Source organism: Oryctolagus cuniculus, chromosome 1 (genome assembly GCF_051225735.1).
Source record: "Oryctolagus cuniculus isolate XC-2025 breed Fujian yellow rabbit chromosome 1, ASM5122573v1, whole genome shotgun sequence".
In the NCBI taxonomy this organism is placed as follows: Eukaryota; Metazoa; Chordata; class Mammalia; order Lagomorpha; family Leporidae; genus Oryctolagus; species Oryctolagus cuniculus.
The window spans coordinates 217,906,813-217,933,307 of NC_142867.1; the positions used below are offsets into that span (position 1 = coordinate 217,906,813).

At 51.5% G+C, this 26,495-nt stretch overlaps 1 protein-coding gene across 11 annotated transcripts in view; it reads left to right on the top strand.

The window, feature by feature from the left end:
- ZNF618 (zinc finger protein 618) overlaps positions 1 to 24,658 on the top strand; it is a 183,639-nt gene extending 158,981 nt beyond the window's left edge. For all 11 annotated transcript variants that reach the window (XM_051842734.3, XM_089319570.1, XM_051842741.3 and 8 more), the window contains 3 exons: positions 1,384 to 1,461; positions 15,994 to 16,095; positions 17,031 to 24,658. In XM_051842734.3, the coding sequence (XP_051698694.2) occupies positions 1,384 to 1,461; positions 15,994 to 16,095; positions 17,031 to 18,547 (1,697 nt within the window). In that variant the 3' untranslated portion in view covers positions 18,548 to 24,658. The remainder of the gene's footprint in view (positions 1 to 1,383; positions 1,462 to 15,993; positions 16,096 to 17,030) is intronic.
- The last annotated feature ends 1,837 nt before the right edge of the window (positions 24,659 to 26,495 follow it).

Sequence of the window (26,495 nt, forward strand, 5' to 3'; positions counted from 1 at the left end):
TGCCTACTGCATGCATGGCATGTGTTGAGAGTTTTACATGTCTTACGTGTCTTCGTGCTCACCACGACTCTGTGGGTGTCAGTGTCACTGCTTTTCTGGGAAGAAGAGGGGGGCTCAGGAGAGGTCAGTGGTGGAGCCAGGAGTCCCCAGCTGACCTGGCAGTGCCAGGCAGTGGGGGCGGGGAAGTCGCCAACAGGCACAGCCCCTGCCTGCTCGCGGCTGACCGTCCCCGTCCTGCAGCCAGAACTTGGGGACAGCTCCCAGCTCCCTGTTGTGAGGTGTGCAGTGGCCACGCAGAGCTGTTTTCTCACTAGCACTCCAGGGGCCTTGCTCCTTCTGAGTCCAGAGTATCCTGGGGGATGGCCCTGCCCGGCGGCCCCAGCCCACTGGGTTCTCAGAAGGGCGTGGCCTCCGTGCCAGCTTCCACCTCCCTTCCCCCTCCCCCGAGAGCCTCCTCTGGCATGGGTGATTCAGAGGCAGCATCCTGGGGGTCCTCACGGAGCAGACTGCAAAAGACATAGCTAAACGGCGTCTCGTTGGCAGACACTGCAAGTCCCCTGCTTTCAGGACTTTGCCTGTCCTGCAGAGTAAGGGCTGGTCCCATGGTGGGGGAGCCAGGGCAGGGAGTGGACTCTGCCGACCTCCCAGGGCATCCGACCTGGGCGGCGTGAGCCAGACAGGCCACAGGCCACCCTCCCGGGCAGCCCCAGCTGTGGGTGGAGGAATTGGGACCGTGGTGGGACGGAGCCCTGACTCCAGGAGCTGGCCCCGCCTCCCATCCTTGGACCCCTCTCCGAGCGCCTCGCAGCTGTGCTCCGGCCTTTCTTTGCCCTACTCCCTGTACTCCGTCTCTCGTTCTCCTGCATTCCTCTCCATCCTCCTGTCCTCCGCCAGGCGCTGACATAGTCCCAGGAATGCGCGGCTGGACATGAGAGGCCCGGCTGCACCTGCAATGCCGGGGCCTTTTCTACCCCTTCCTGTCCCCCATACTCTCACTCCCTACACTTTCCTGTGTTCATGACCTTGGCCAGCAGCAGTCACTGAGACGCCATCCCTGCCTGCAGAGAGCTCCTTATCCCCTCGTGGCCCATGCAGGTCCCTTCCAAGCATCCAGCGCAGTGCCTGGCATGCAGTAAACGCTCAATAAATACCCGCTGCATTGAGTCAGACAGGTCTGTGCGTGTTGTCCCCTCTCTGTCACTCCTCCTTCTCCCCCCGGCCTCTCCCTCACTGGTGGGGTGACGGGAGGCAGATAGGCTGGGCCAGGAGCCCTGAACACACAGGTTCGCCTGGTTGTGTGTTTGCATTTCCGCCCAAAGCTGCCTGGCTGTCTGCGGCCGTTCTCCCCCCACCGACCACCGACCACCGCCTTTCTCCCTGCAGAGCCATACACATGCGGCGCCTGTGGGATCCAGTTCCAGTTCTACAACAACCTGTTGGAACACATGCAGTCCCATGCAGGTAAGGCCCAGAGCCAGCTGTCACTTCCCACAGGGGTGGAGTGTGGGAGGCGTCCCGCAGGCTGTGGCTCTGGGTGGAGCCTTTCGGACCGGGACAGGACTGGGAGGTGGAGACTGAGGCAGGCAGGAGGTAGGCGGACGAAGCGTGCAGCCCAAGGCGGAGGGGGCGGCTCTGAGTGGAGCCCCCGTTCCTGGAGCGCCAGGTGCTGGGGGGCCGAGGGTGGAGTTACCGGGGAGCCTTTCAGGCGCCACCCATTTCCGACTCTGCAGCCTAGGGTGGGGCCGGGCTGCCGGGCCAGGGACCTCGCTCGGAGAGCCACAGGCTGCCTGCTCAGGCTGTGTGGCCGCAGTCCTGCCCTCCAGCCTCCTCACCAGCACCTGGGACTGCAGGCTTCTCACGGCATCACCATGAGAGGCACCACCTCGGGTCCGGTTTCTCTCAGTAGGGAGACGCTGTTTGCTGTGGCAGATAAACGATTCCAGATTCTATACACGAGCAGCGTTTGTTTCTCACTCACACTCCGGCCGAACGCAGGTGGCCTGGGTGGCGGCTGCCACACGGTGACCCGAGGATCCGGGCATCGTCTTCCCCGGGTCCCTGGGCTCCTGGCTCTTGGACCATGGACAGGGCACATGCTTCTTTACCACCCTGGGCCAGAGGTGACGCCCAGCTGCTCACACGCCACTGGCAGGAATTAGTCTCGTGAGCAGTGGAACCACTGGCGGAAGTGGGCCCAGAGCCACTGTCCAGGGACACCCAAACACCTGCAAAAGGAAACAGGCGTGTGGGGGAGGCTGCGAGCTGCCCCTCCCTCAGGGTAGTCTAGAGGCTCTGGGAGTCGGGGTGGGCAGTGCCTGGGGCAGCATGCTGGCACCACAGTCGGTAGCCACAGGTACCTCTGTTGTTAGGAGTATCCTTGTAGGGTCTGCACATCTTTCACAGACTCCAGGGCTGGTCTGACTGGCACAACCGGGACTAGAACCCCTTAGGCAAGGCTCTGCTCTGTTAGCGTGACTTCCCTTGGTCTATCCATCCATCCTTCCATCCCTGCCTCCATCTGTCCATCCATCCCTCCCTCCCTCCACCTATCTGTCCATGCCTCGTCCATCCATCCATTTCTTTATGCCTCCATCCCTCCCTCCTACCTCCCCCCATCCGTCTGTGCATCCCTCCCTCCCTGTCTCTGCCTTCCTCCCTGTCTGTCCCACCATCCCCTCCCTCGCTCCCTGCCTCCCTCCTTCCCTCCGTTCACCCCTTCCTCCCTCCCATCATCCATCCCCTCCTCCCTCCCTGCATCCATCCTTCATCCACCCCTCCCTCCATTTACCCCTGCAGCATGTTTTTCGAGTACCTGCTGTACACCAGGCCTGTGTTCGCGTGACCTTTGGGGCGGGGTGGGGTATTGTTTGTCTCTGATAAACTCTTTAAAATCAGGACAGAGCTCTAAGAGGCTGCCAAGACACTTTGCTCCAACTGCCCTGCCCCAGTGCTGTGTGACCTACAGCAGCCACGGTCTCCATCTCACGCTGGGACCCCAAAGCCCAGGTCGCCAGCCTCCCTCCTCATTGCCAGTCTTCCCGTGTCTCCTTCCTTCTGTGTGGCTGGGTCATCACCCGCCATCCTTCACCAGGGAGGGCCTGGCATGCCAGCTTAGGACGGTGACCCTTGACCCCACGGGGACCAGGAGCCTAGGGACAGCAGCGGGCAGTCCACTTGGGGACCACTGCGTGAACTTAGTTCCAAGATTTCTGCAGGCCAGGCCTCTGTGTTCTGCCTCCTCCACCTTACACTCACTCTCTCCCTCTCTCCTCTCTCCCTCTCTCCCTCTCTCCCTCTCTCCCTCTGTCCCTTTCCACCTGGGCCCTGCCAGCTTCTAGAAGCTGAGCAGTGATTGAGGGAGAATCTGGGTGCCCCTGCTTCCCCATCCCTGGGGCAGCCCAAGGGCCAAGGGCGGAGGCCATTAACATGTAAATCAAGGCTGAGTCCGGAGGGAGCCCCAGCACCTGACAGGGTTTCCACCTGGAGGTGGGAGGTGGGAGGTGCCGGCTGCGCTGCTTTGTTCTGGTCCAGCGCTGCAGGAGAATGCCTGGCCGGCAATCCAGTGTAAAGCCAGGCTGAATCCCGGCCAGGCTGAATCGGGATTAAGGGATTGGCTCCACCGGGAGAAGCGAAGCGTCGTGAGCTGCGCCGTTCTCCGCGCACTGATAAGGGGGATCAGCCCGAGTAACACCAATCTCATTAAGAGGCTGCTGAACGGCACAGGGTAATTCGCACTAATCAACTTCCTGTCGTGCTGCAGGAAAGCCCACCCCGCCCGCTGACAGCCAGGGAGCATGCTTGGGCAGTCAGTAGCAAAGACAGCCAAGGGGCAGGGAGTGCGGACTTGGTGGCCACTGTGGTGCTTAGCTTTTTGGAGATTGTGTCTTCAGATGTCTGTGCACAAGCCTGGTAGTTCTAACATCTTCATCCCCATCGTACAGGTGAAAATGCTGAGGCTCAGAGAACAGAGCCACTGGCCCAGACGGGCACAGCTCAGTATAGGCCCTAGCATGACTTGAACTTGAACTTGGTGCCAGGCCTTGTTCTATTCTCAGGATGACTTTCTTAAGTGCCACACGAGCCCTGCTTTCCAGAAAAGGAAACTGAGGCACTAGGTGGCTGAGCAGCTGGTCCAGCACACGCAGTCCCTAGTGGCAAAGCAAGATCTTCATCCTGAAAGTGCGCTTGCTTGGCAGCCCCTGTGGGACCGCAGGTGGAGCCAGGTGGAAGGTGGGTGGAGACACCCCCCAGGTGGTATTCACTTCCGGCCCCTTAGTGACGCCCAGCAGCAGGGGCCTGGAGACTTTGCAAGTCCACAGACACGTTGGTGACTCGTGATTTTAGGTTTCAGCAGGTGGCCACACATGGGTTCTGGTCCTTGTGGGCAATTTTGCCTCCTTGGGCTTCTATTTCCTCCTCTGAAATGGGCTTATCGGTGCATTCGCTAGGCTGGCTGAGGGTGTCAGAGGGGAGGTATGAAAAGTACTGGGGGGCTGTGGTCAAGCTGAGACCTAGCAGCGGGTGCCTCTTCTTCCATCTCCTGCCAGAACACAAGTTGAAGACCCCTTAGCTGAAACGCTTGGGACCGGAAGTGTTCAGATATTTCAGATTCTGGGCTGCTTGCATATTCCTAGTGAGATGTCTAAGGGGGTGGGGCCCAGATCTACACAGCATTCACGTGTGTCTCGTAGCTTGCACACATGGCCTGAAGGAGATCTTAGACATGGCTGTGACCGTGACACAACACTTGGGATCAGCTGTACAGTCATCAGCTTGCGGCATCAGGGCAGAGCTCAGACGGTTTTGCATTTGCGAGTATTTTGGATTTCGAGTTAGTCATCTTCAAGCTGTAGCCGCTGTCCATCTCCCAGCTTTCATGTGTGCCCGTGGGAGGTGAGGGTGCAGAGCCTTGGCCACGCAGATCAGCCTGATTCTCAGCTCCAGCTACATTCAAGCTTTGCACAGAGCTCTGGCCGGCCACCTCCCTGTATCAGGAGCAGTGTCAGAGAAAGGGAGACGAAAAAGTTCCCACTCCACAAATAGTAGACGTGACTGATAGTAGGTTGAGTCATCTCAATTCTGAGTCCTGTGGCAGGCAGAGAGTAAGAGAATGGCCCTGCAGCTTGCCCGGTCCCCAGCGTCTGGGATGGAAAAAGGGAAACTGAGGCTCAGAATTGAAAAACCTTAACCCCGTGTCACAGCCCCCAGCCTTGGCAGAGTCTGACTGGGGGCCAGAGCTCCAGTAGAAACCCCACCTGCCTGGTTTCCTTGTAACATTGAGGTCCCCCCAGTAAAGGAAATGGGTTCTCTCTGTAGTGGGAAAAGGCACAGCAGTTAGAAAAGGAAGCAGTAGCTGTTCGCTCCTGCCAGATTAACGGGTTCCCTTAGTGTCTGTGTTAAAACCAGGTTTAATGAGTTACAATTTAAATATTTCAAGTTGCCAGTTTTAAGAGCATGCTTTGATGGGTGTTGACAATACCTACAATTGTGGAACCACCATCCCCATCAGAACATGGAACATTGCCACTACCCCGGACGTCGCCATCCACAGCTCCCTCTGGCTGTGGCTTTGCCTGTGCTGGGATTTTCTGTCTGTGGAGGTCTGCGGTATTTAGCCTCTATGTCTGGCTTCCTTCACTTCAACATTCGAGATTCATCCAATGCTCTGGGTAATCATAACGCCTTTGGATTGCCCCTATCCCCTTGTTGATCAGTTTCACTATTTATTCGCCAGCGGATAGGCGTCTGGGCCATTACAAATAAATCTGCTATGAATATTCATGTTGCAATCCTTGTGCGGATGTCTGTTCTTAGCTCTCTTGGGTGTGCACCTCCATGTGGAGATGCCGATTCATCGAGTATCAGCTGTTTAAAGAATTGCCGCCCTGTTGCCCTAAAGTCCCTGGCCCTACTTTCTTGTACGTACGTATGTATGACAGTTCCAGTTTCTCCACAGTCTTTCCCACTCGTTTTCTTTGTGATTATAGCCATGCCAGTCCCCGGGCAATGGTGTCTCACTGTGCTTTGTTTCGCATTTTTCCGACAGCCAATGATACCAAGCATCTTTATGTGCTTATCGGCCCCTTGTGTATCTTCTTTGGAGAAAAGTCTATTCAGATCCTTGGCCCATTTTTAATTTCTTTTTAATCTGTTCATTCTTGTTGTAAGAGTTCTCTCAATATCCTATATATATACAAACCCCTGCAGATGCATGATTTGCAGATAGGCGTCCCTGTCTGTGAGTTATCTTTTCGCTTTCTTGATGCCATCCTTAGAAGTGCAAAAGTTGATCCTCTTGGTGGGTCGTCTGTTGTTTCCTTTCATCATTGATGTGTTTGATGTCATTTGGTGTCAAGCTGGGAAGACACCACCCCCAGATTTAATGACCTCCTGTGTTGTCCTTTAAGAGTTCTATCATTTTGGCTTACATTTAGGTCTTTATTCCATTTTGACTTAAATTTTGTGTATGGAGTGAGATAGGGGTCTGGCTTTATTCTTTGACATGTGGATTTTTCAGTTGTCCCAGCACCAGTTGTTGAAAAGACCATTCTTTCACTATGGAATTGTTAAAAATCGAGGGACCATAAATGTGAATGTGTATTGCTGTATTCTTAATTGCGTTCCATTAGTCTGTGTGTTTGTACTTGGGCCAGTACTCTGTGGCCCTGATCACTGTAGCTATGTAGTAGTTTTGAAATCAGGATATGTGAGCCTTCCAACTCTGTTCCTTTCAATATTGTTTTGGCTTTACTGTATCCCTTGCATTTCCATATGAGTTTGATGATCAGCTTATCAGTTTCTGGAAAAAAAACAGGGATTTTGGTAACGATTATGTTGAATCTAGAACTCTTTTGGAAGTGTTGCCATTTTAACAATATTAAGTCTTCCAATCCATGAACATAGGATGTCTTTCCATTTATTTCATTCTTTGAGTTCTTTCAAGTAATGTTTTCAGTTTTCATTATATGAGCTTTGCATGTCTTTTATGAATTTAATCCTAAGTATTTTGTTGTTTTGGGAACTCTTATAAATGGAATTATTTTCTTAGTCTAATTTTTGGAGTGTTTACTGCTAGTGCTAGTATAGAAAAATGCAGGGTTTTTTAAAATAGTTATCTAGTGTTCTAGTGTCCTACAACCTTGCTGAATGTATTTATTAGTCTGAATAGTTTTGTGTGTGTGTGTGTGTATTCCTTGGCTTTCTGAAATAAATCCCAGTTGGTCATGGTGTAGAATCCGATTTATATGTCACTAGGCTTATCTGCTGTGTTTAACTAAGAATGTTTGTATCTGTGTTCTTTTTTTAAGATTTATTTATTTGAGAGCTGGTGCTGTGGCTCAATAGACTAATCCTCCACCTAGCAGCACCGGCACAGCGGGTTCTAGTCCCGGTCGGGGCGCTGGATTCTATCCCAGTTGCCCCTCTTCCAGGCCAGCTCTCTGCTGTGGCCAGGGAGTGCAGTGGAGGATGGCCCAAGTGCTTGGGCCCTGCACCCCATGGGAGACCAGGAGAAGCACCTGGCTCCTGCCTTCAGATCAGCGCTGTGCGCTGACCACAGCGCGCCAGCCATGGCGGCCATTGGAGGGTGAACCAACGGCAAAGGAAGATCTTCTCTCTGTCTCTCTCTCTCTCACTTTCCATTCTGCCTGTCAAAAAAAAAAAAAAAAAAAGATTTCTTTATTTGAAAGAATTACAAAGAGGAGGGAGGGAGAGAGAGAGAAAAAAATATATCTTCCATCCACTGGTGCACTCCCCAAATTGCCACAGTGGCCAGAGCTGGGCCGGGCTAGGCCTTGCTGAAGCCAGGATCCAGGAGCTTCATCTGAGTCTCCCACGTGGGTGCAGGGGCCCAAGGACTTGGGCTGTCTTCCACCACTTTACCAGGCACTTTAGCAGGGAGCTGGATCAGAAGTGGAAGAGCTGGGACTTGAACCAGAACCCATATGGGATGCCAGCATTGCAGGCAGCAGCTTTACCCACTACACCCAACACCAGCCCTGTATCTGTGTTTTAAGAGTTGTTAGTTGTAGCTTTGCTTTGCTTTGCTTATGTGTGTGTGTGTGTGTGAGTGTGTATGTGTGTCTGACTTTGGAATCAGAGTAGCATTGACCATAAAATGAAGAGTGAAGTGTTTCCCCCTCTTGTGTTTTCTTGGAAGATTTTGTGAAGAGTTCCCTTTAACATATTATAGAATTCACTCAATAGGGAAGCTGCCTTGGCCTGGGCCCTGGGGTACAGGGTGTGGTACAGGGAGTTCATTACCTGTTAAGGCTTTTTCTCTAAGTCTGTCTAGATTTTCTATTTCCTGAATACCTGTTCTTGTTTGTATTTGTAGGAATTAGTCTGTTTCATCTTGGTTATCTAATTTGGTAGAATATTATTGCTATAGGAATTTTTGTAATCCTTTTTATTTCTGTAAGGTCAATAAGCCTAAGAGGTGTTTTAGATTCCCTTCATCAGGTTGAGGAAGTTTTAGGCTGAGAGTTTGTCATGATGCACATTGAATTTTGTCATATTTTAATGTCTGTTAGTACCTTTAAAGATGATTTTCCTTTTTTCTCTCAATATTGGAATTATAAGAGTTAAGTTTTCAGCGGTTAACACCGATCTGAATTTCTAGGGTAAACTCCATTTGCTCTGATACAGGTTCTCAGTTTTTGTTTTCAATGTGTTACTGCCTACCTCGCTGACCTTATGTTAACGTTTCTGCGTGTATATTTCTGAGGGATATCGGCCCTAGTTTGTTACTTAATGATTTTCTCTAGTTTTGAATCAGCAAGATGCCAGCCTTGTAAAATGGCTGGGGATGTCCTTGCCTCTTCTGTGTGATTTCTTTCTTGACTGTGATCACGTTCGTCGGTGACCCTCTGGGCCTGCACCGGTGCCCTCAGTCTCGGGCACTCTGCGACCGTGTTAGGTTCTGTCTCTTCCAGACAGAACTTTGTTTCCAGGTGACTTCCGGGTTGTCTCACTTAAGTTTTGAAGTCCTCCGCGAGGACCTGTCCATCATCGTTTTGGCTGCTTTAGCGCCTGTCGTTTCTGTACCAATGCCTGTTACTGTTGATTTGGGTCTTTCTCTTCCTGTAATCTTTCCGGCTAGAAGCTTATCACTTTTGAGGATTTTTTGAAAAGAATCACCACCCTTTGGCTTCATTGATTTTTTTTCTCTATTCTGTTTGGCAATTTCTATTTCATTCATTTCTGCTTTTACCCACATCATATCCCTCCTTCTGCTTACTTTATAAACGTATTCTTCCTAGACCTCTTAATATGGGATCCTGTACAGCTGGTTTTCAATCTTGTTTTCTAATGTAATTATTTTTAAAAGTTATGTAGTTTTTAAAATTTTTTAAGGTGCACGAACTTCATACATACAGATTTGGGAACATAGTGATATTTCACACCCAACTTGTCCTCCCACCCACACTCCTACCCTTCCTCCTCATTCCTCTCTTATTCCCTCTTAATTTTACAATGATCTACTTTCAGTGTACTTTATACTCATAGATTAACCCTACAGTAAGAGTTCAACAAATAGTAAGAAGAAAAAAAACCTCAACAGTGGAGACAAGGGCTGTAAGCAGTCATTGAATTTCAAAATGTCAGTTTCACTCCTATATGTAAACATTTCTGTTAGTTACCACAGATCAAGGAAAACATATGGTATTTGTCTTCTGGGGACTGGCTTATTTCACTAAGTATACTGGTTTCCAGTTGGGTACATTGTATTGCAAAAGACAAGATTTCATTCTTTTTCACAGCTGAGTAGTATTCTTTGGTAAACTTACCACATTTTCTTTACGCAGTCATCATTTGATGGGCATTGGGGTTGATTCCGTATCTTGGCTATTGTGAATTGAGCTGCAATAAACACGGGATACAGATGATTCTTTCATATGCTTATTTCATTTTGTTTGAGTAAATCTCCAGGAGTGGGATTGCTGGGTCATACGGTAGGTCTGTTTTCAGCTTTCTGAGGAATCTCCATACTGTCTTCCACAATGGCTGTACTAGTTTACTTCCCACCAACAGTGGATTAGGGAACCTTTTTCCCCACATCCTCGCCAGCATTTGTTGTTTGTTGATTTCTGTATGAGAGCTTTTCTAACTGGGGTGAAATGGAACCTCATTGTGGTATTGATTTGTATTTCCCTGATGGCTAGTGATCCTGAGCATTTTTTCATGTGTCTGTTGGCCATTTAAATTTCCTCCTTTGAAAAGTGCCTGTTCAAGTTCTTTGTTGTTTTGTTGTTGTTGAGTTTCTTGAGCTATTTATGGATTCTGGATATTGATCCTTTATCAGTTTAATAGTTTGCAAATATTTTCTCCCGTTCTGTCAGTTGCCTCTTCACTTTGCTGAGTGTTTTCCTTTGCAATGCAGAAGCGTCTTAGTTTGATGTAACCCCTTTTGTCTATGTTTGCTTTGATTGCCTGTGCTTTTGGGGTCTTTTTCAAAAAGAAGTCTTTGCCTATGCCAATATCCTGTAGGGTTTCCCCAGTGTTCTCCTCTAGTAATTTGATGGTATCAGGTCATAGATTTAGATACTTGATCCATTTTGGAATTGATTTTTGTATAATGTGTAAGGTAGGGGTCTTGTTTCTTACTTCTGCATGCAGAGATCCAGTTTTCCCAGCATTGTTTGTTCAAGAGACTGTCCTTTCTCCAGGGACTGATTTTTAACTCCTTTGTCAAAGAGTAATTGGTTGTGGATTCATGGATTGATTCCTGGGGATTCTATTCTGTTCCACTGGTCTCCATATCTATTTTTGTGCCAGTACCAGGCTGTTTTGATTATAACTGCCCTGCAGTATGTATTGAAATCTGATACTGTGATTCCTCCATCTTCATTGTTGTTGGTAAAGATTGCTTTAGCTATTTGTAGTCTCTTATGTGTCCATATGAATTTTAGCATTATTTTTTCTAGATCTGAGAAGAATGTTCATTCTAACATAATTATTTAATGCTGTATGTAAGCCCTGCTGTAGCTACATCCTGAAAATTCTGAAATGTTATGTTTTTGTTTATATATTTCAAAACATTTTATAATTTCACATATTTAAAAAGTTTCATATTCAATAAGTTGTAACTTTTCTAAGATATATTTTTTGTTCTTATAGTTTAATTCTTGTATAGTCATAGATTATAGTTAATATGATTTTGAGATTTTCTTGCTTTACCTAACTTTTTTTCTGGAAGCCAGTTACGTGTGTATTAGAATATGTGATATTGTCCACTCTATTTTTAGTCCTTTTTTTACTCTTAGTAACAATTACTGGGAGAAGCAGGTTGAAATCTCCAATTATATTTGTGGATTTGTCTGTTTCTTAATCTGTTTCTCCCCATTTTTGCTTCGTGTATTTTGAAGCTGTGTTCTCAGCTTTAAATCTTAAATGTTGGCATGTTGGATTGTTACATATGCTTGATAATTTGACCTTTGCATCACTATGCAGGATCTCTTGTTATCCTGGTAATATTTATCATTATTAAGTGAAGTGGGGATTTTTTTAGATTTATTTTTGTATTTGAAAGGCAGAGCAGTAGAGAGGTGGGTAGTGAGAGAGAGACATCATCATTCCCCAAATGGTCTCGACGTTCAGGGCTGTACAAGGCCCAGCCAGGTTGAAGCCAGGAGCCAGGAACTCCATCTGGGAGAACTTGAGTCATTATCTACTGCTTCCCGGGCACATGAGGCAGGAGCTGGATCAGAGTGGAGTAATCAGGACTCAAACTGGCTCTCTGATAGAGGAGGCAGGCATCACAAGCAGTGGTTTAACCACAGTGCACAATGCCAGCCCCTAGCTTTTGTATAATAGTATCAGGTGCATTTCCTTCTTTCTTTCTTTCTTTCTTTCTTTCTTTCTTTCTTTCTTTCTTTCTTTCTTTTTTTTTTTTTTTTTTTTTTTTTTTTTTTTTTTTTTGACAGGCAGAGTGGACAGTGAGAGAGAGAGAGACAGCAAGAAAGGTCTTCCTTTGCCATTGGTTCACCCTCCAATGGCCGCCGCGGCCGGCGCACCGCGCTGATCCGAAGGCAGGAGCCAGGTGCTTCTCCTGGTCTCCCATGGGGTGCAGGGCCCAAGGACTTGGGCCATCCTCCACTGCACTCCCTAGCCACAGCAGAGAGCTGGCCTGGAAGAAGGGCAACCGGGACAGAATCCGGCGCCCCAACCAGGATTAGAACCCGGTGTGCCGGCGCCGCAAGGTGGAGGATTAGCCTAGTGAGCCGCGGCGCCGGCTTCCTTCTTTCTTTATATTAATAGTTTGCATGATATATCTTTATTCATCCTTTCACTTTTAACCTACCTCTTTCTATTTAAATAGATTTCTCATAGATAGTATATTGTTAGGTCTTGCTTTTTAATTAAGTATGACATTCTCTTTGGGATATTGAAAGAATTTGCATTTTAAAAATTTTGAGATTGTAGAAAATAAATCTACTGTCTTTCTATTTGTTTGCCATTAATCTCCTTTGTTTTTTATATTCTTTCTCATTTTCCTACATTATTTTAGACTCGGAATTGTTATGATTCCATTTTTTCCACAATTGACTTATTAGATATGTATTTTATTTTTGTGGTTTCTTTGGGTTTTAAGCTGTATTTATTTTACTTATGTATTTATATATTTGAGAGAGAGAGAGAGCGCGCTCCCATCCTCTGGTTTACTCCCCGGATGCCTACAAGGGCTGGAGCTGGGCTGGGGCTGGGATGGAGTGAAAGCCAGAAGCCAGAAACTCCATCCAGGTCTCCCACATCTGTGGCAATATCTCAGCCACTTGAGCCATCCTGCTGCCTCCCAGGGTCTGCATTAGTGGGAAGCTGGAGCCAGAAATGGAACTCCAGTGTGCAATGTGGGCATCTTAATTGCTAGGCGAAGCACCTACCCCTAAACTATGTATTTTTAATATATTACAGTTTGCCTTCAAAGAATTGTGCATAATTTTCCCTATCGTGCAAGAACCTTTCAGTAATATCTTCTGTTTCCCAATCCTGGTCTTTGGGTTGTTGTCATACAGTTTACTTTTACATATAATTGCCACAATTTATATTCTTACTATTTCTCCAGTGAGCAGTTACCTTTTTTTAGAGGAATTAAAGAGAAATAGATCTCATACTCATGCAGCGCAGTCCTCAGCACTCTTCATTTGTTTCTATAGATCCAGGTTCTTATTTGATATCATTTTTCTTAGACCAGAAGAATTCCCTTTAAAAATGCCTCTATTATAGGTCTAACTCTTTTTAGTGTGTGTTTAAAGTCCGTGTTTCACCTTTATTTGTGTAAGATGCTATCACTGAGTTTACAGTTCTAGGCTGATGTTTTCTTTATTCCATATCTTCTTGGTGGCATAATCCCTGATGAAAAGTCTGTTGTCATTCTTTTCTTACTTTGGGCATAATTTTCCCCTACCTGTCTACTTTTTTTTTTTTTTTTTTTTTTTTTTTTTTTTTTTTTTGCTGGGCAGAGTTAGACAGTGAGAGAGAGACAGAGAGAAAGGTCTTCCTTCTGTTGGTTCAACCCCCAAATGGCTGCCGCGGCCGGCGCACCGCACTGATCCAATGGCAGGAGCCAGGTGCTTCCTCCTGGTCTCCCATGCGGGTGTAGGGCCCAAGCACTTGGGCCATCCTCCACTGCCTTCCCGGGCCATAGCAGAGAGCTAGACTGGAAGAGGAGCAACTGGGACAGAATCCAGCACCCCAACCAGGACTAGAACCCAGGGTGCCAGTGCCATAGGTGGAGGATTAGCCTAGTGAGCCGCGGTGCCAGCCTACCTGTCTACTTTTAAGATATTTTTTATTGATGTTCCACAATTTGGATGTGATGTTATGTCTTAGTGGTGATTTCTTTTCTTTTACTTATTTCTTTTTTGAAAGTCAAAGTTACAGAAAGAGGGAAAGACACAGAGAGAGATCTTTCATCCGTTGATTCTTTCCCCAAATGGATGCCCTGGCTGGAGCCAGGAGCTTCTTACAAGTTTTCCATGTGGGTCCAGGGGCCCACGTACTTGGGCCATCTTCCACTGCTTTCCCAGGTGCATTAGCAGGGAGCTGGATCAGAAGTGGAGCAGCCAGGACTAGAACTCTGGTGCCCGTATTGGATGCCGGTGTCATAGCTGGTGGCTTAAACTGCTACACCGCAATACCAGCCCCAGGGCTGCTTTCTTTATTCTGCTTGGGCTGTGTTAAGCATCTGAAGTGTAGATGTGTAGTTTTTGACCAATCTGAAAAAAATTTTGCCATTTTTCAAGTAATTTTTTACCTCCTATTTTCTGCAGCTTCATTGTGTTCCTGTGTGTGTGTGTGTGTGTGTGTGTGTGTGTGTGTGTTAAACTGCTGGATATTGTCCAAACTCTGTTCAGTTTTCCCTACCTGTTAGCCTCTCTGATTTTCATGTTTAATGGTTTATCCTGTCCCTGTGTTCGGTTGTCCTTACCCATGCCCCAACTTGGAAATTGCCTGCAGGTGATCAGCTGAGCCCACCAGGGTGCTTCTCTCTCTCTCTCTCTCTCTCTCTCTCTCTCTCTCTCTCTCTCTCACCACAGCCTGCGTGCCTGTCCCAGAGCAGCTCTGTCATGCTTTGTGGTTATCTGCATCAGGAGGGGAAATCCCACTGCAGGTCATCCTTAACATTCAGTAGTGAAAATCTCTCTCTCCAGTAGTGTTGTATTTGACGGGCAAATCTAAGATACGAAGATAGGATTGGGATTCTGTCTTGCTTTTCATTGGCTTCCTTCTTTTCCTATGTTAGTGGAGGCTACAGCACTGCCTTCCCAGTGGTTGAAAAACCTTCCTTCAAGTTCTTATTCCAGAATTGCTTAACTTGTCCTGCAGGATCTAGCAGGAGAGGCCAGGACAGTCTTGTTTCTGGGTATGGGAAATGTGGCCTCAGCCTCTCTGGCCTGACACCTGGGACTTGGAGTGTGTGGGGGCAGGCTGTGTGTGTCCCATGATAGAATCCACATGGCTGTTTGTTGAACACGTGTGTGACTGAGATTCTTCCTGGTCAGAAATGATTGTGGCCGGCGCCATGGCTCAACAGACTAATCCTCCGCCTTGCAGCGCCAGCACACCGGGTTCTAGTCCCGGTCGGGGCGCCAGATTCTGTCCCGGTTGCCCCTCTTCCAGGCCAGATCTCTGCAGTGGCCCGAGAGTGCAGTGGAGGATGGCCCAAGTCCTTGGGCCCTGCACCCGCATGGGAGACCAGGAGAAGCACCTGGCTCCCTGTGCAGGGAGGAGAATGAGCTAGGCCCCTTCTTTATAACTGGATGCCATCACCTAGATGCAAGTTAACAGGAGCTGCAGGGACAGTCGGTGAGGCATCCAGGAATGGGGGACTTGGGAAGTTGTCCCAGCCCTGCTGTGTTCTCGGCCTCATTAGTGTCCCCGTGTTCACACGGAGAGCTGTGATGATACAGTACTTTGTGTTATATACAACTTTGTCTTCCTTTTTCATTCACTGAATAAGACTTCTGTTCAAGGAGCCTACTTCACCAGGTTCAAGGGGAAATGGAAATCCAAGACAAGTTTGTTTTGGTGCAGCAAAATGTTGGAATTTTGTGGTTTTCCTGTAATGCATATTTGCCATGAATCCTTTGAAGTCCCCGTGTATGCATAGATTATAAAATCGGAAGCACCCTTGGATGTGGAAAAGACAAAAGTGCTTGCTTTAAAGAAATGTGAGTGTGGCCCCTTGGCCACGGGGGGTATAACTGACTCCCCTCCCTCCTGTTGCCAGGTTTAGGGTCTGTGATTCCTGTTCACTGAATTCACCCTGTCCCAGGTGCTCTGCTCAGCTCTCCCTGTGTCGTGCAGTTCCCATGTGATTGTCTTCATTTTCCCAAATGGTGACCATGACACTTTCTTTGCAAGCATAGGTGGTTGTTTAAGGAGGAGCTGGTACCTCAACGCAGGTCTTGGTCCCGAAGCCCATGCTTTGGCTTTGCTCCCCATACACTTTGTACCCTGCAAGGTGACCCACTATCCCCATTGTGCCCACAGCTGACAATGAAAACAACATTGCCTCCAACCAGTCCCGGTCACCACCTGCTGTTGTGGAAGAGAAGTGGAAACCCCAGGCTCAGAGGAACAGTGCCAATAACAGTAGGTGTCCCAACTGGGGCTGGGGCACAGAGCACGTGCAGGGGGCTCCTGCTGCACCCATTCTGATTGCTCCCCTCTGTCCCCCATTTGCATCACCTGTGCCTCCCGTGACAATGCAAGGTGACACATAACCGTTGCTTAAGCACTTTTCTCATTTTATTTATTTGTTTGAAAGCCAGACAGACAGATCTCCCATCCCATTGGTTCACTTCCCAGATGCCTGCAACAGAGCCCAGCCAATGCCAGAAGCCAAGAAACTTAGCCTGGGTTCCCAAAGTGGGTAGCAAGGCCATCACCTGCTGCCACCCAGGGTGTGCATTAGCAGGAATATGGAGTTGGGAGCAGGGCTGGGACACAAACCCAAACCTCCACTATGGGATGTGTGCGTCCCAGCTAGCATCTTAACCATGAGGCCAAACGCTTATCCCTGCAGAAATTCTTAACTCACAGGCTGGACATAGGTGGGCCTAGGGTAAGGTGATGGATTTTTGGTGTGTGTAGACAGAGGGCGACAATTAGTGACCAAATCAAAGCCAGAACCCACTTCTCCCATCTCTATTGGCTGCTCTTCCCTGCCACCATGGCCCCATATATTTCACTCACTACCTATACTACCTCCTATATTTGGAGGCAATTCCTATCCTGAGGGAGAGGTTGGACTGGGCTGGTTGACTTCCAAGGCCCAGGTGAATGTCACTCAAAAAACACCAGTGTTGCACACAGCTCACTGTAGTCTAACCCCATGTCCGTGGCAGGCATTACTAGCCAATCACAGAACTTTCTCCCAGTGAGAAAGCAGCCAGCACCACCAGTTCGTATACCAGATGACAGATCTGTTCATCCTCTCTAATACGCTTAGAGTGTAGGCTGCTGTGTCGAACCGAGCAGCCTCGAATGCCTGCTTTAATCACATCTCTCTCTGTGTCCCCTGCCAGCCACGACTGGTGGCTTAACACCCAACAGCATGATCCCCGAGAAGGAGCGGCAGAACATCGCGGAGCGGCTGCTGCGGGTCATGTGCGCCGACCTGGGGGCGCTGAGCGTCGTCAGCGGGAAGGAGTTCCTGAAGTTGGCCCAGACCTTGGTGGACAGCGGCGCCCGCTATGGCGCCTTCTCGGTCACCGAGATCCTGGGCAACTTCAACACGCTAGCGCTGAAGCACCTGCCGCGCATGTACAACCAGGTGAAGGTGAAAGTGACGTGCGCCCTGGGCAGCAACGCCTGCCTGGGCATCGGCGTCACCTGCCACTCACAGAGCGTCGGCCCCGACTCCTGCTACATCCTCACCGCCTACCAGGCCGAGGGCAACCACATCAAGAGCTACGTGCTGGGAGTGAAGGGCGCGGACATCCGTGACAGCGGCGACCTGGTGCACCACTGGGTGCAGAACGTGCTGTCGGAGTTTGTGATGTCGGAGATCCGGACAGTGTACGTGACGGACTGCCGGGTGAGCGCGTCCGCCTTCTCCAAGGCCGGCATGTGCCTTCGCTGCTCAGCCTGTGCCTTGAACTCGGTGGTGCAGAGCGTGCTGAGCAAGCGGACGCTGCAGGCCCGTAGCATGCACGAGGTCATCGAGCTGCTGAATGTGTGCGAGGACCTGGCGGGCTCCACGGGCCTGGCCAAGGAGACCTTCGGGTCGCTGGAGGAGACCCCGCCGCCGCCCTGCTGGAACTCCGTGACGGACTCGCTGCTGCTGGTGCACGAGCGCTACGAGCAGATCTGCGAGTTCTACAGCCGCGCCAAGAAGATGAACCTCATCCAAAGCCTCAACAAGCACCTGCTCAGCAACCTGGCCGCCATCCTGACGCCCGTCAAGCAGGCGGTCATCGAGCTGAGCAACGAGAGCCAGCCCACCCTGCAGCTGGTGCTGCCCACCTACGTGAGGCTGGAGAAGCTCTTCACGGCCAAGGCCAACGACGCGGGCACCGTCAGCAAGCTCTGCCACCTCTTCCTGGAGGCGCTCAAGGAGAACTTCAAGGTGCACCCCGCCCACAAGGTGGCCATGATCCTGGACCCGCAGCAGAAGCTGCGGCCCGTGCCGCCCTACCAGCACGAGGAGATCATCGGCAAGGTGTGCGAGCTCATCAGCGAGGTCAAGGAGTCGTGGACCGAGGAGGCTGACTTCGAGCCCGCCGCCAAGAAGCCCCGCTCCGCCGCGGCCGAGAGCCCCGCCGCGCAGGAGGACGACCGGCTGGGCAAGAACGAGGTGTACGACTACCTGCAGGAGCCCCTCTTCCAGGCCACCCCCGATCTCTTCCAGTACTGGTCGTGCGTGACCCAAAAGCACACGAAACTGGCCAAGCTCGCCTTCTGGCTCCTGGCGGTTCCGGCCGTGGGGGCACGAAGCGGGTGTGTAAATATGTGTGAACAAGCACTTCTAATCAAAAGGAGGCGGCTGCTCAGTCCGGAAGATATGAACAAACTCATGTTTCTGAAATCCAACATGCTTTAAGATGTTAACTTTGGGGAAAAAAAATAAGAAAACAGCAGAGAACATTAGAAAACACACACACACACACACACAAAACACTGTCACAAACAAAGAAAAGGAATTTAAGTTTTAAACACTGTGGACCTCATTCTAACTGCCCCCTGGAAACTTAAGTGCTTTTTTTCCGGTGTGTGTGTATGCATGTGTGTACACACCCACACCCAGGGGTGCGTGTCCGAACACGTGTGCCGTGGCAGTAGGGGCATGGAGGCCTCTGCGCCCGTCTCCATGGCCAGAGCAGCCTCGCACACGCGTGTACACACATACCACCCTGGTGCATGCCCACGTGTCTGCTTGCAGGCGCGTGCGCATTGAGCTGGGTGTGTCAGGAAGCTGGGGGAGGGGGAGAGAGGAGGGCTGGCCGTTGCCCTCCCCCTCTTGGGAAGGGAGCTCTTAGAAGACTCGGTGTTCAGGTGTGCAGATGGTGGGAAGCTGAGGTTGTGAAACGTTCAGGCAGCTGAGACCTGGAGTGACTTGACGCCCGCTCTCCTCCTCCCCAGCCCCACCCCCTCCCTGGCTCCGCCTCCCCGCCCCCTGCTGCTCTGCCACGGAGTCTCCCGCCGCCGGCACCAGACGGACAGTGTGTGCACTGGACTTGGCTTCTCGTTCACCTTCAGGGCATTGAGCTGCCGCCCCCCCGTGCCGCCTCTCTGGTGCGCGGGGGCAGCCGCCTTAGAAACACATCTATCTATCTCCCCAAATCAGGAAAGGAGACTTTTCAGACTACAAAGCTGACGTTTTTGCTTTTTAATATAAGAGAGAGGAAGGAAGAAAAAAAAAGAGACATTTTTCAGAGAAGTATAGATACCGTCTCCACTCCTTAATGGGTTTTTTTCTCCTAACATGATAGCAAGTTCCACCGTTTTTGGGGGTCCGTTCTGTTTTGTCAGATTCGATGTAGACTCTGCTAGGAGGCACTGAATGTCTGTAACTTATGTTTGGGAGTTTCGTTTGCCGTTTCTGTTCGAGTCACACTGTAAACTAGCTCATCTCAGTGGTATAGTCGGTACCCTAAGATTTCACTAACCTTTGCTGTACAGTAAGGTTTTCATGTATCTCAGCGGCCAAGGTCACGTACTTGGCTGTGCTGTCTGGGAGACCAAGGCTGAGGGAGGAGGGGCGGGTTCCACGGATGTCGGTCCAGTGGACGCCATAGCAGTGGGGGTGGGGCGGGGTGGGGTGGGCGTGTGGCTTGAGGGGTCCTCCCCCACGCAGGTGGAGGAGCCTCCCTCCTGCTCCGCGTGTCTGGTCCCACAAATGTCTGAGCGCGTGCCCAGAGTCCATGACACTGCTCACCCGCTTCCAGCCCCTTCCAGCTCAGCAGGGGCTCCCGAGATGATCCTCGTGACCCTCACCATACCCAGGCCCACAGCCCCTTTTTCCTTTCCGGGGGTTCCAGGGTTCCCATGGGTCCACTACCCGCCGCCCTCCAGGGGTCCTCATGGGCCCCCAGCCACCTCCCCGTGGGCCAGGCAGCCGTTGCAAGGGTGCAGGGCATCCGGCCACGTTCAACTTGATGCTGTGAAAGACGCCTTCAGGCTTTCCTTCCCCATCCCCCCACCGCAAGCACCGAGGGTCCACGCCCCCAGCCCACGTGCTGGAAGTGGCTGCCCCTGACCTCCACCCCGCCCACCTCTCCATGAATAAGGCACTGGGGTCCCATAGCCCCCTGCCCCCGTGACCACAGGGCTCCTTCAGGCTCAGAGTGACCCCCCCCATTGTGGGAGGCTGTGGGCAGAGGTGCCTTCTCCCATCTTGGGGGTGGGCCGAGTGCACCCCTTCCCCTCGAAAAGCATTACTCAACTGTGAGATACCTCGACTACAAAAAGCACTGTACTGCAGCCCTCCCCGGCTCCCGGGCAGGAGCGGGAGCAGAACCGGCAAACGAACTCGCGGCTTAGGATTGTGCATCCAGAACACTGGCCTTGGGGGCTGAACCCGCGCACCTCGCCCGCCTCGAGAGCACTGACCCTGCCCTTCCTCCGGAGTCTGGGACTTTCTGAGATGAATCACAGCAGGCTGTCGCCACCCTCACCCCAGCAAGCCGTGGGACCCTCCCCCTGCACTGGAGCGGGAGCCGGAGAGATCCGGGCGCGAACTGAACGTCACTTCCCAGGGAGAGTGGAGGCATCGGCACATGTTTGGGTTGGACCCTTGGGGACGGTCACAAGCTGGTCTCAGGGTTGCTGCTGAGTGTCAGATGCCTACTGCAAAACGTTCCTGCAGCCTTCCATGCCTTCCAGGGGAAGGGCCCCAGCCTGGCACAGAGGATAGGAGCCGCCCACTTGGTGCGTCAGCGAGGGCAGAGTTGGGAGCGCACCGTTTGTCTCCCTGGGGCGGAGCTGCGCTGTAGGCCCTGTCACGGAGCCGTTGAGCTAGCAGAGACGCTTCACCCTCCTGCAAAGCCATCAGCAACCAGGCCTACGCGTGCCTGTTGAGCCCTTGGCATCCTCGTGGGAGACGGTCTGCCCTTCGGAAGGGAAGTTGGAGTAAGGCCAGTTAAACTCTACATGTCTGGACATAAGTGTCACCTCCTGTCCTAGCCTTTTCCTCCTGGCTTGCTCTGCGGGTTTGAAGTGGATTGCCACCATGTCCTCAGAAAGCTGTGTCCTGGGGCCGCCTCTCCTCCAGGTGGACAGCAAGGTGGCGGGCAATCTTTTCACTGTTGCCACCTCTTGTTCCCCGGAAACCGGCATCGCCAGCAGGCAAGGCTGTGTCCCAGTGTCCTCTGGGTCCCGCAGGTCGTTCCCACAGTGCACATCCTGCTGCGGCATGTAGCTTAGCAAAACCCAAAGATCTCCACAGATCCAGCCACCGGCCCGCTGCTTCCAGCAATACCGACCTCACCAAATTCTAGTTCAGCCAAAGGATTGAGACAGGCTCTTGCAGCTCATCTCCTGGCACCCCACCTGCCCTTGACTTTGGGAAGGATTTTTCTCATCTGCCTCCCAGCTCTGCGATGGCTCTAGATCTTTCCACCACAGGCCTGGGGCGGCCTGGGAGGCTGAGGGGGGGCAAGAAGTTGGGCCATTTTTGTCATTTTCAGTAGTTCAAGGTGCTTGCCTGCTGACCTGGATACAGCTTGCCTATTTCCTCAGACAGACACAGCGTTTGTTCTGATGCACATGGACGCAGGAGCTGGGGTGGAGAGCACACGCCTCCACTTAGAAGGTGTTTCCCCCCAGCTGAGGTCAGTCTGCTTCACCACCAAAGCCCAAGCCAGGAACCCCAGCCTTGTGGGTGGTCCCTCGGATTGTAGCCGTCCAGGAGGGACAGGGCCATTCCAGTCGTAGATGGATGCACTTGGCTCGGCACGGTTCTTCTCCCCGAAGCCCGGACCAACCAGCCAGACCTCCCTGCCGTGGCGTTTAGAAACCAGGAAGCAACACCGGCACCACCTCTCCAAAACTGCACTGTCTCCAGGCATTGGCGGCACAGAACATGGGCCAGCATTGCCACTGCCCTACTTGGGAGCTTCCTGCTGGGCACTGGGGACTTGGCAGCTCTTGGCTGGTGCGAGGACACTAAGGTTTCCTGGCGAGCAAGGGGCAGTCAGGGATTGTAGGAAAATTTGGTTTGGTTTGGTTTTTTAAAGCATGTAGGCTGCCAAGGGCCCTCTCTTTCAATTTGACCCTTTGTCTCCCGCACTTTGAAGAAGCACTTGAGAAAATTCTGCAAGGCGCGTTTTCCACTGTGAAGCCGAACCCCTGCCTTTCGGAGTCTCCTGTTCTTGAGCAAGGCCACCGACTTTCCCTGCGCTGGGGACGGGGCTCCGTGAAACACGAGCACCTGGAGAGAGAGGTCCGCCGGGAAGGTTTAACATGAAGCTGGGCTGTAGATGGAGAAGGGAGGCCCTGTGAGATGGCCCAGGAGGGAGCTCCGCCCACATCCTCGCCATCGGGGCAATGGTGCCCGAAGAGGAGGCTGCTCCTGCCCTGCCCTGCCCAGTTTTCCCAAGTTCATAGCTTTGCCCTCTCCCTGGGAGCCGTGGCAACGCCTCTCTGTCTCTGGGTTGTCTCCGCAGGACGGCTCCTGGGAAGACCCAGTGGCCAAGCAAAGCTCAGGCCTGGCCCTGCCAGCCCCGCCCCAGCCCCTGTGTCCAGCTGGGCCAGTGGGGAACTGGGCAGGAGGCCGCCGTGCCCTTCACTGTGGCTCACGATTGCTAGGCCAGTTATGGTGAACCAATGATGCCGTGTTTTCCCTCTTAGGTTTCCTGCCCGGGGTTGCCCGGTCCAGGGTTTTCTGGGGGTCTTGTCACTGTTCTTTGTCCTCCTCTGTCATCTGGGCTTGAGGACCGTGCTCTGGCGAGCCCTGGCTTTCACAGAAGGAGCCCTGTGGTTTGTGTGCAGAGAGGCCCTGCTCCCGCCTGGAGGAGGGCAAAGATGTTCAGGTGGTTGACTGACATGCTCACGCCCCGCCCCCACCCCACCCCTCCATGGGTTCAAGTCCTGTCCAGAGAGATGGATTTCCCAGGGTCGCAGTCGGGCGGCAGCATCAGCACCCACGAGGGTCCTTCCCACTCCAGCGTCCCGCTGGGCACCTTGAGTCTTCGAACCAAAGTTCCTTACGGGGCACAGCCCAGCCTTGTCCGAAACCTCAGGGGCCTGGGATTCCCGTGGCACTTGCTCAAATCCCGGTTGGCACAGGCCGTGGGGGGTCTGACTCCAGCCGGAAGAAGGGGCTCCTCCTGTAACCCCGGCGCCAGCCGGTCTCTGCCCAGGACCCGCCCACCAGCCCACCCACCCAGCCGCCAGGCCACCCCGGGGTGGGTGGCTTCCCCAGGTGTGGGGGAGGGGGGCCTCCCCGGCCAGGAGAGAGCGCCAGTCACTCCGCGGCGCCGTTCCGATCCCAAGCATCAGGAAATCATTTTGTACAACCACCCGATGCAGAGATATTTTTTAAAAAGCGTAAATTATTTTTCGTTGTTTTCTGATCCTACCTTTTTCTTCTCCCTGCAACTTCACGTCGGTGATTCGTTCACATCAGGTAAACCTTGAGAAAGCCTTGGTGCCCCTTCCTCCCACCTGGCCACTCAGTAACCACGTGCGTGCACCCTGCATCCTACCTGGTAGTTAACGACGTTCTAGGCAATACCACGGACACACCTGACTGTGTCTCTCTCTTCGAGTGCAAGAAACTAAGTCATCTTAAAAAAAAATACAAAAAAAAAATTTACAAAAAAACAAACACAAAAAAATATCTTTTTTAGGCCAGAGTTTTTCTACAGGTATTAATGAATATTTTTCTTAATCCTTATAAGTTTTATGTGTTTAATATTTCTTAATACCGGTAGCATTAATTTATACTTTTGTAGCAACACAATATTTTTATAAACAGCCAGTGTTTGGCTCAAGTCTTCACGAGGGGTTTATCCAGGGCCGTGTTGGGCTCTGTGTACCATGTACTGTATTTTAAAAAAAATAAAAAGTTACCTAGTGTCACACTTGCTGTGTTAATTAACAAACAATGTTCACGGTCTCCTGTGTGGTCGGTAAGGGACCCAGCGGTTCTCCTGCATTGGAGGGGGTTGAGTTGACGCTTCTTGTGACGTGTGAACCCCCGAGACCAAACTTGAGGGTTTATTTAGGGTTTTCTGTTTTGTCTTTTGGGTTGTTTTGTTTTGTTTTGTTTTCACTTTGTTTTTGGTACCATTTCTCCATTTACAGCCAAAATCAGTTTTATGATGTTTAAAACTTTGACTGATGTCAAATGGAGGAAAGGAACAGAAGAAAAAAAGATTTTTACAAAGTAATAAAATTTAAAACTGAGCTGTTTAAATGTTGCTGTTTTTACCTGTCTGTTCTCGTGCGGAAGTGGAGCGTTCCCACTGAGAAGAGGTAAAGTCCACTTGGTTCCTTAAATCGCCAAAAGCCCCAGCCCAGGAATCAGTACCTCCCCCCGCCCCCTGTCCCCTGAGTTCTTATGACATTATTTCCCAGTTGGTTGATGCCAAGGCAAAAAAATAAAAATAAAAAAAAAATCCTTTTAACGGTTAGAGAGGATCAGTTGCTTAAATGATTTCATGTCAGTGTTGTATTTATGGTTTTACAATAAAACGACCTTTAGGAAGAAGCGGTGTGTAGTGTGTTTCCTTGGGTTTGGGGCTGAACCATGCCAGCCACATAACGGTGCACCTGCAGGGGCCGTGGGGGAGGGGTGGCAGTGGAGATGAACCATAAGGCAGGGTGCCTGGTGACAGTTCGAGTCCGTCCTAGGGGGCTGCTGTGTGAGGCTGGAGCCGCCAACCCTGGATCTGAGCTCCTCTCTAGTCCCAAAGGTTTCATAGACCAGGGAGGGCCATGACCAAGGAAGATAGGAACCCCTGTGGGCTTGCTTGTGGAGCCGTGTGCCCTGGGAGAAGGGCTGGGTTTCATGTTTGGGTACCGCGAGCCCCAGGCCAGAGGCTCACAGCCAAGTGCACCTTAGCCTGTGGTCATCTGTGCAGCTCTCGTGCCCTTTACCCAGCAGCTCGGCCTCCCAGTAACATCATAGCATTAGGACTGCTGTGTGTATCGACCGTTTTCTGGGACAAAGTGTCCATAGCTTTGGCCCAATCCCTGATGGCCCCTGGGACTGTAAACAAGTGTGTGTGGCACGTGGAAACCCTGAACGCTGGGCTAGACTTCCAGAAGGCACCAGTCTGCAGGTGCTTGGCACGGCGATGGAGACACCACGTGGGACACCCGCATCCTGTATCAGCAGTGCCTGGTTGGGGTCTCGGCTCCTCTGGCTTCCGATCCAGATTCCTGCTATGCACACCCTGGGGAGCAGCAGGTCCTGGCTCATGCACTTCAGCCCCTGCCACCCACTTTGGGGCAGACCCAAAATGTATTCCAGACTCCTGGCTTTGGCCTGGCCCAGCCCTAACTGTTGTGGATATTTGGGAAGTGGACCAGCAGATGGAAGATGGACCTCCCTCTGTCTCTCTCTGCCTGTCAAATAAAATGAAGAAATAAAACTATTTAAAAAACAACAACAAAAAAACAGAAAGCTATCGAGTTTTCTCAGTGAATTGTTGACATCCTGTAGCCCGTGGTTGAAGTTTGAGTTTGGATTACCTCTTAGTAGAAATTTCTGGCACGTGTCACGAGAGCAGAGGCCTCCTGGGCCAGGCTGGTGGCAGGCAGGGCTGGACCACACGGTGAGGCGCAGTCTGGAGGGGCCTTCTTGGCTCCGATTCAACCTTTCGCTGGCATCAGATGTGGGTCCAGGGCTGCCCATGCCCGTGCCCAAGCATCGAGTCTTTAAAGAGATTGAGCAACCCAGATTTGGATGGGGAAGCTCAGTTTTTAAACGTTGAATTCAGAATGGTAAAGAAACTGAGCCGAGCATCCCAGCCTCGGCCCATGCACCTGCAGCAGCCCTGTCCTTCAAGTCACTTCAAAGTTTCCCTTTGCAGGCAGTGCCTACCAGCTGCCCTCGATGGCTGGCCCTGGTGTGGGGGCACATATGGGGGACAGTGGGTGGACAGGGGACACAGTGGCCTTGCTTAGTCCCAGGCTAACAGGGCTCGCTGCCTCCTCCGCAGCTGCCTGTCCCTGCTCCTCACCCACCCTCGTCTGCCCAGAGATTGCTCCCGTGACCTCAGAGGCTGTCCCCCAGGATACCTGCAAGTCCCAAGCTCCGGACGTGGGGGAAGACCCAGGAAGGGGTTGTTGTGTCTAGCCAAGGGAGCCACCCAGCTTTCTACACCCAAGCCCTCGCCCTGCCTTCATCCCCTCCTTGCTTCCCCTCTGGGTCTCCTAAGCAGAGGAGCTAAGGCAACGCTTTGGGTTGGCCACTGGCCCATCCTACTGCACACCCCACAGAGAGGCACAGCTTGGGCCCTGCCGGGTTCCAGCGGCAGGGGCCAGGTCTCCCCCACAGAGCACCTGGCTGGGGACTTCCATCCCTCGGCAGCCATGGCTGC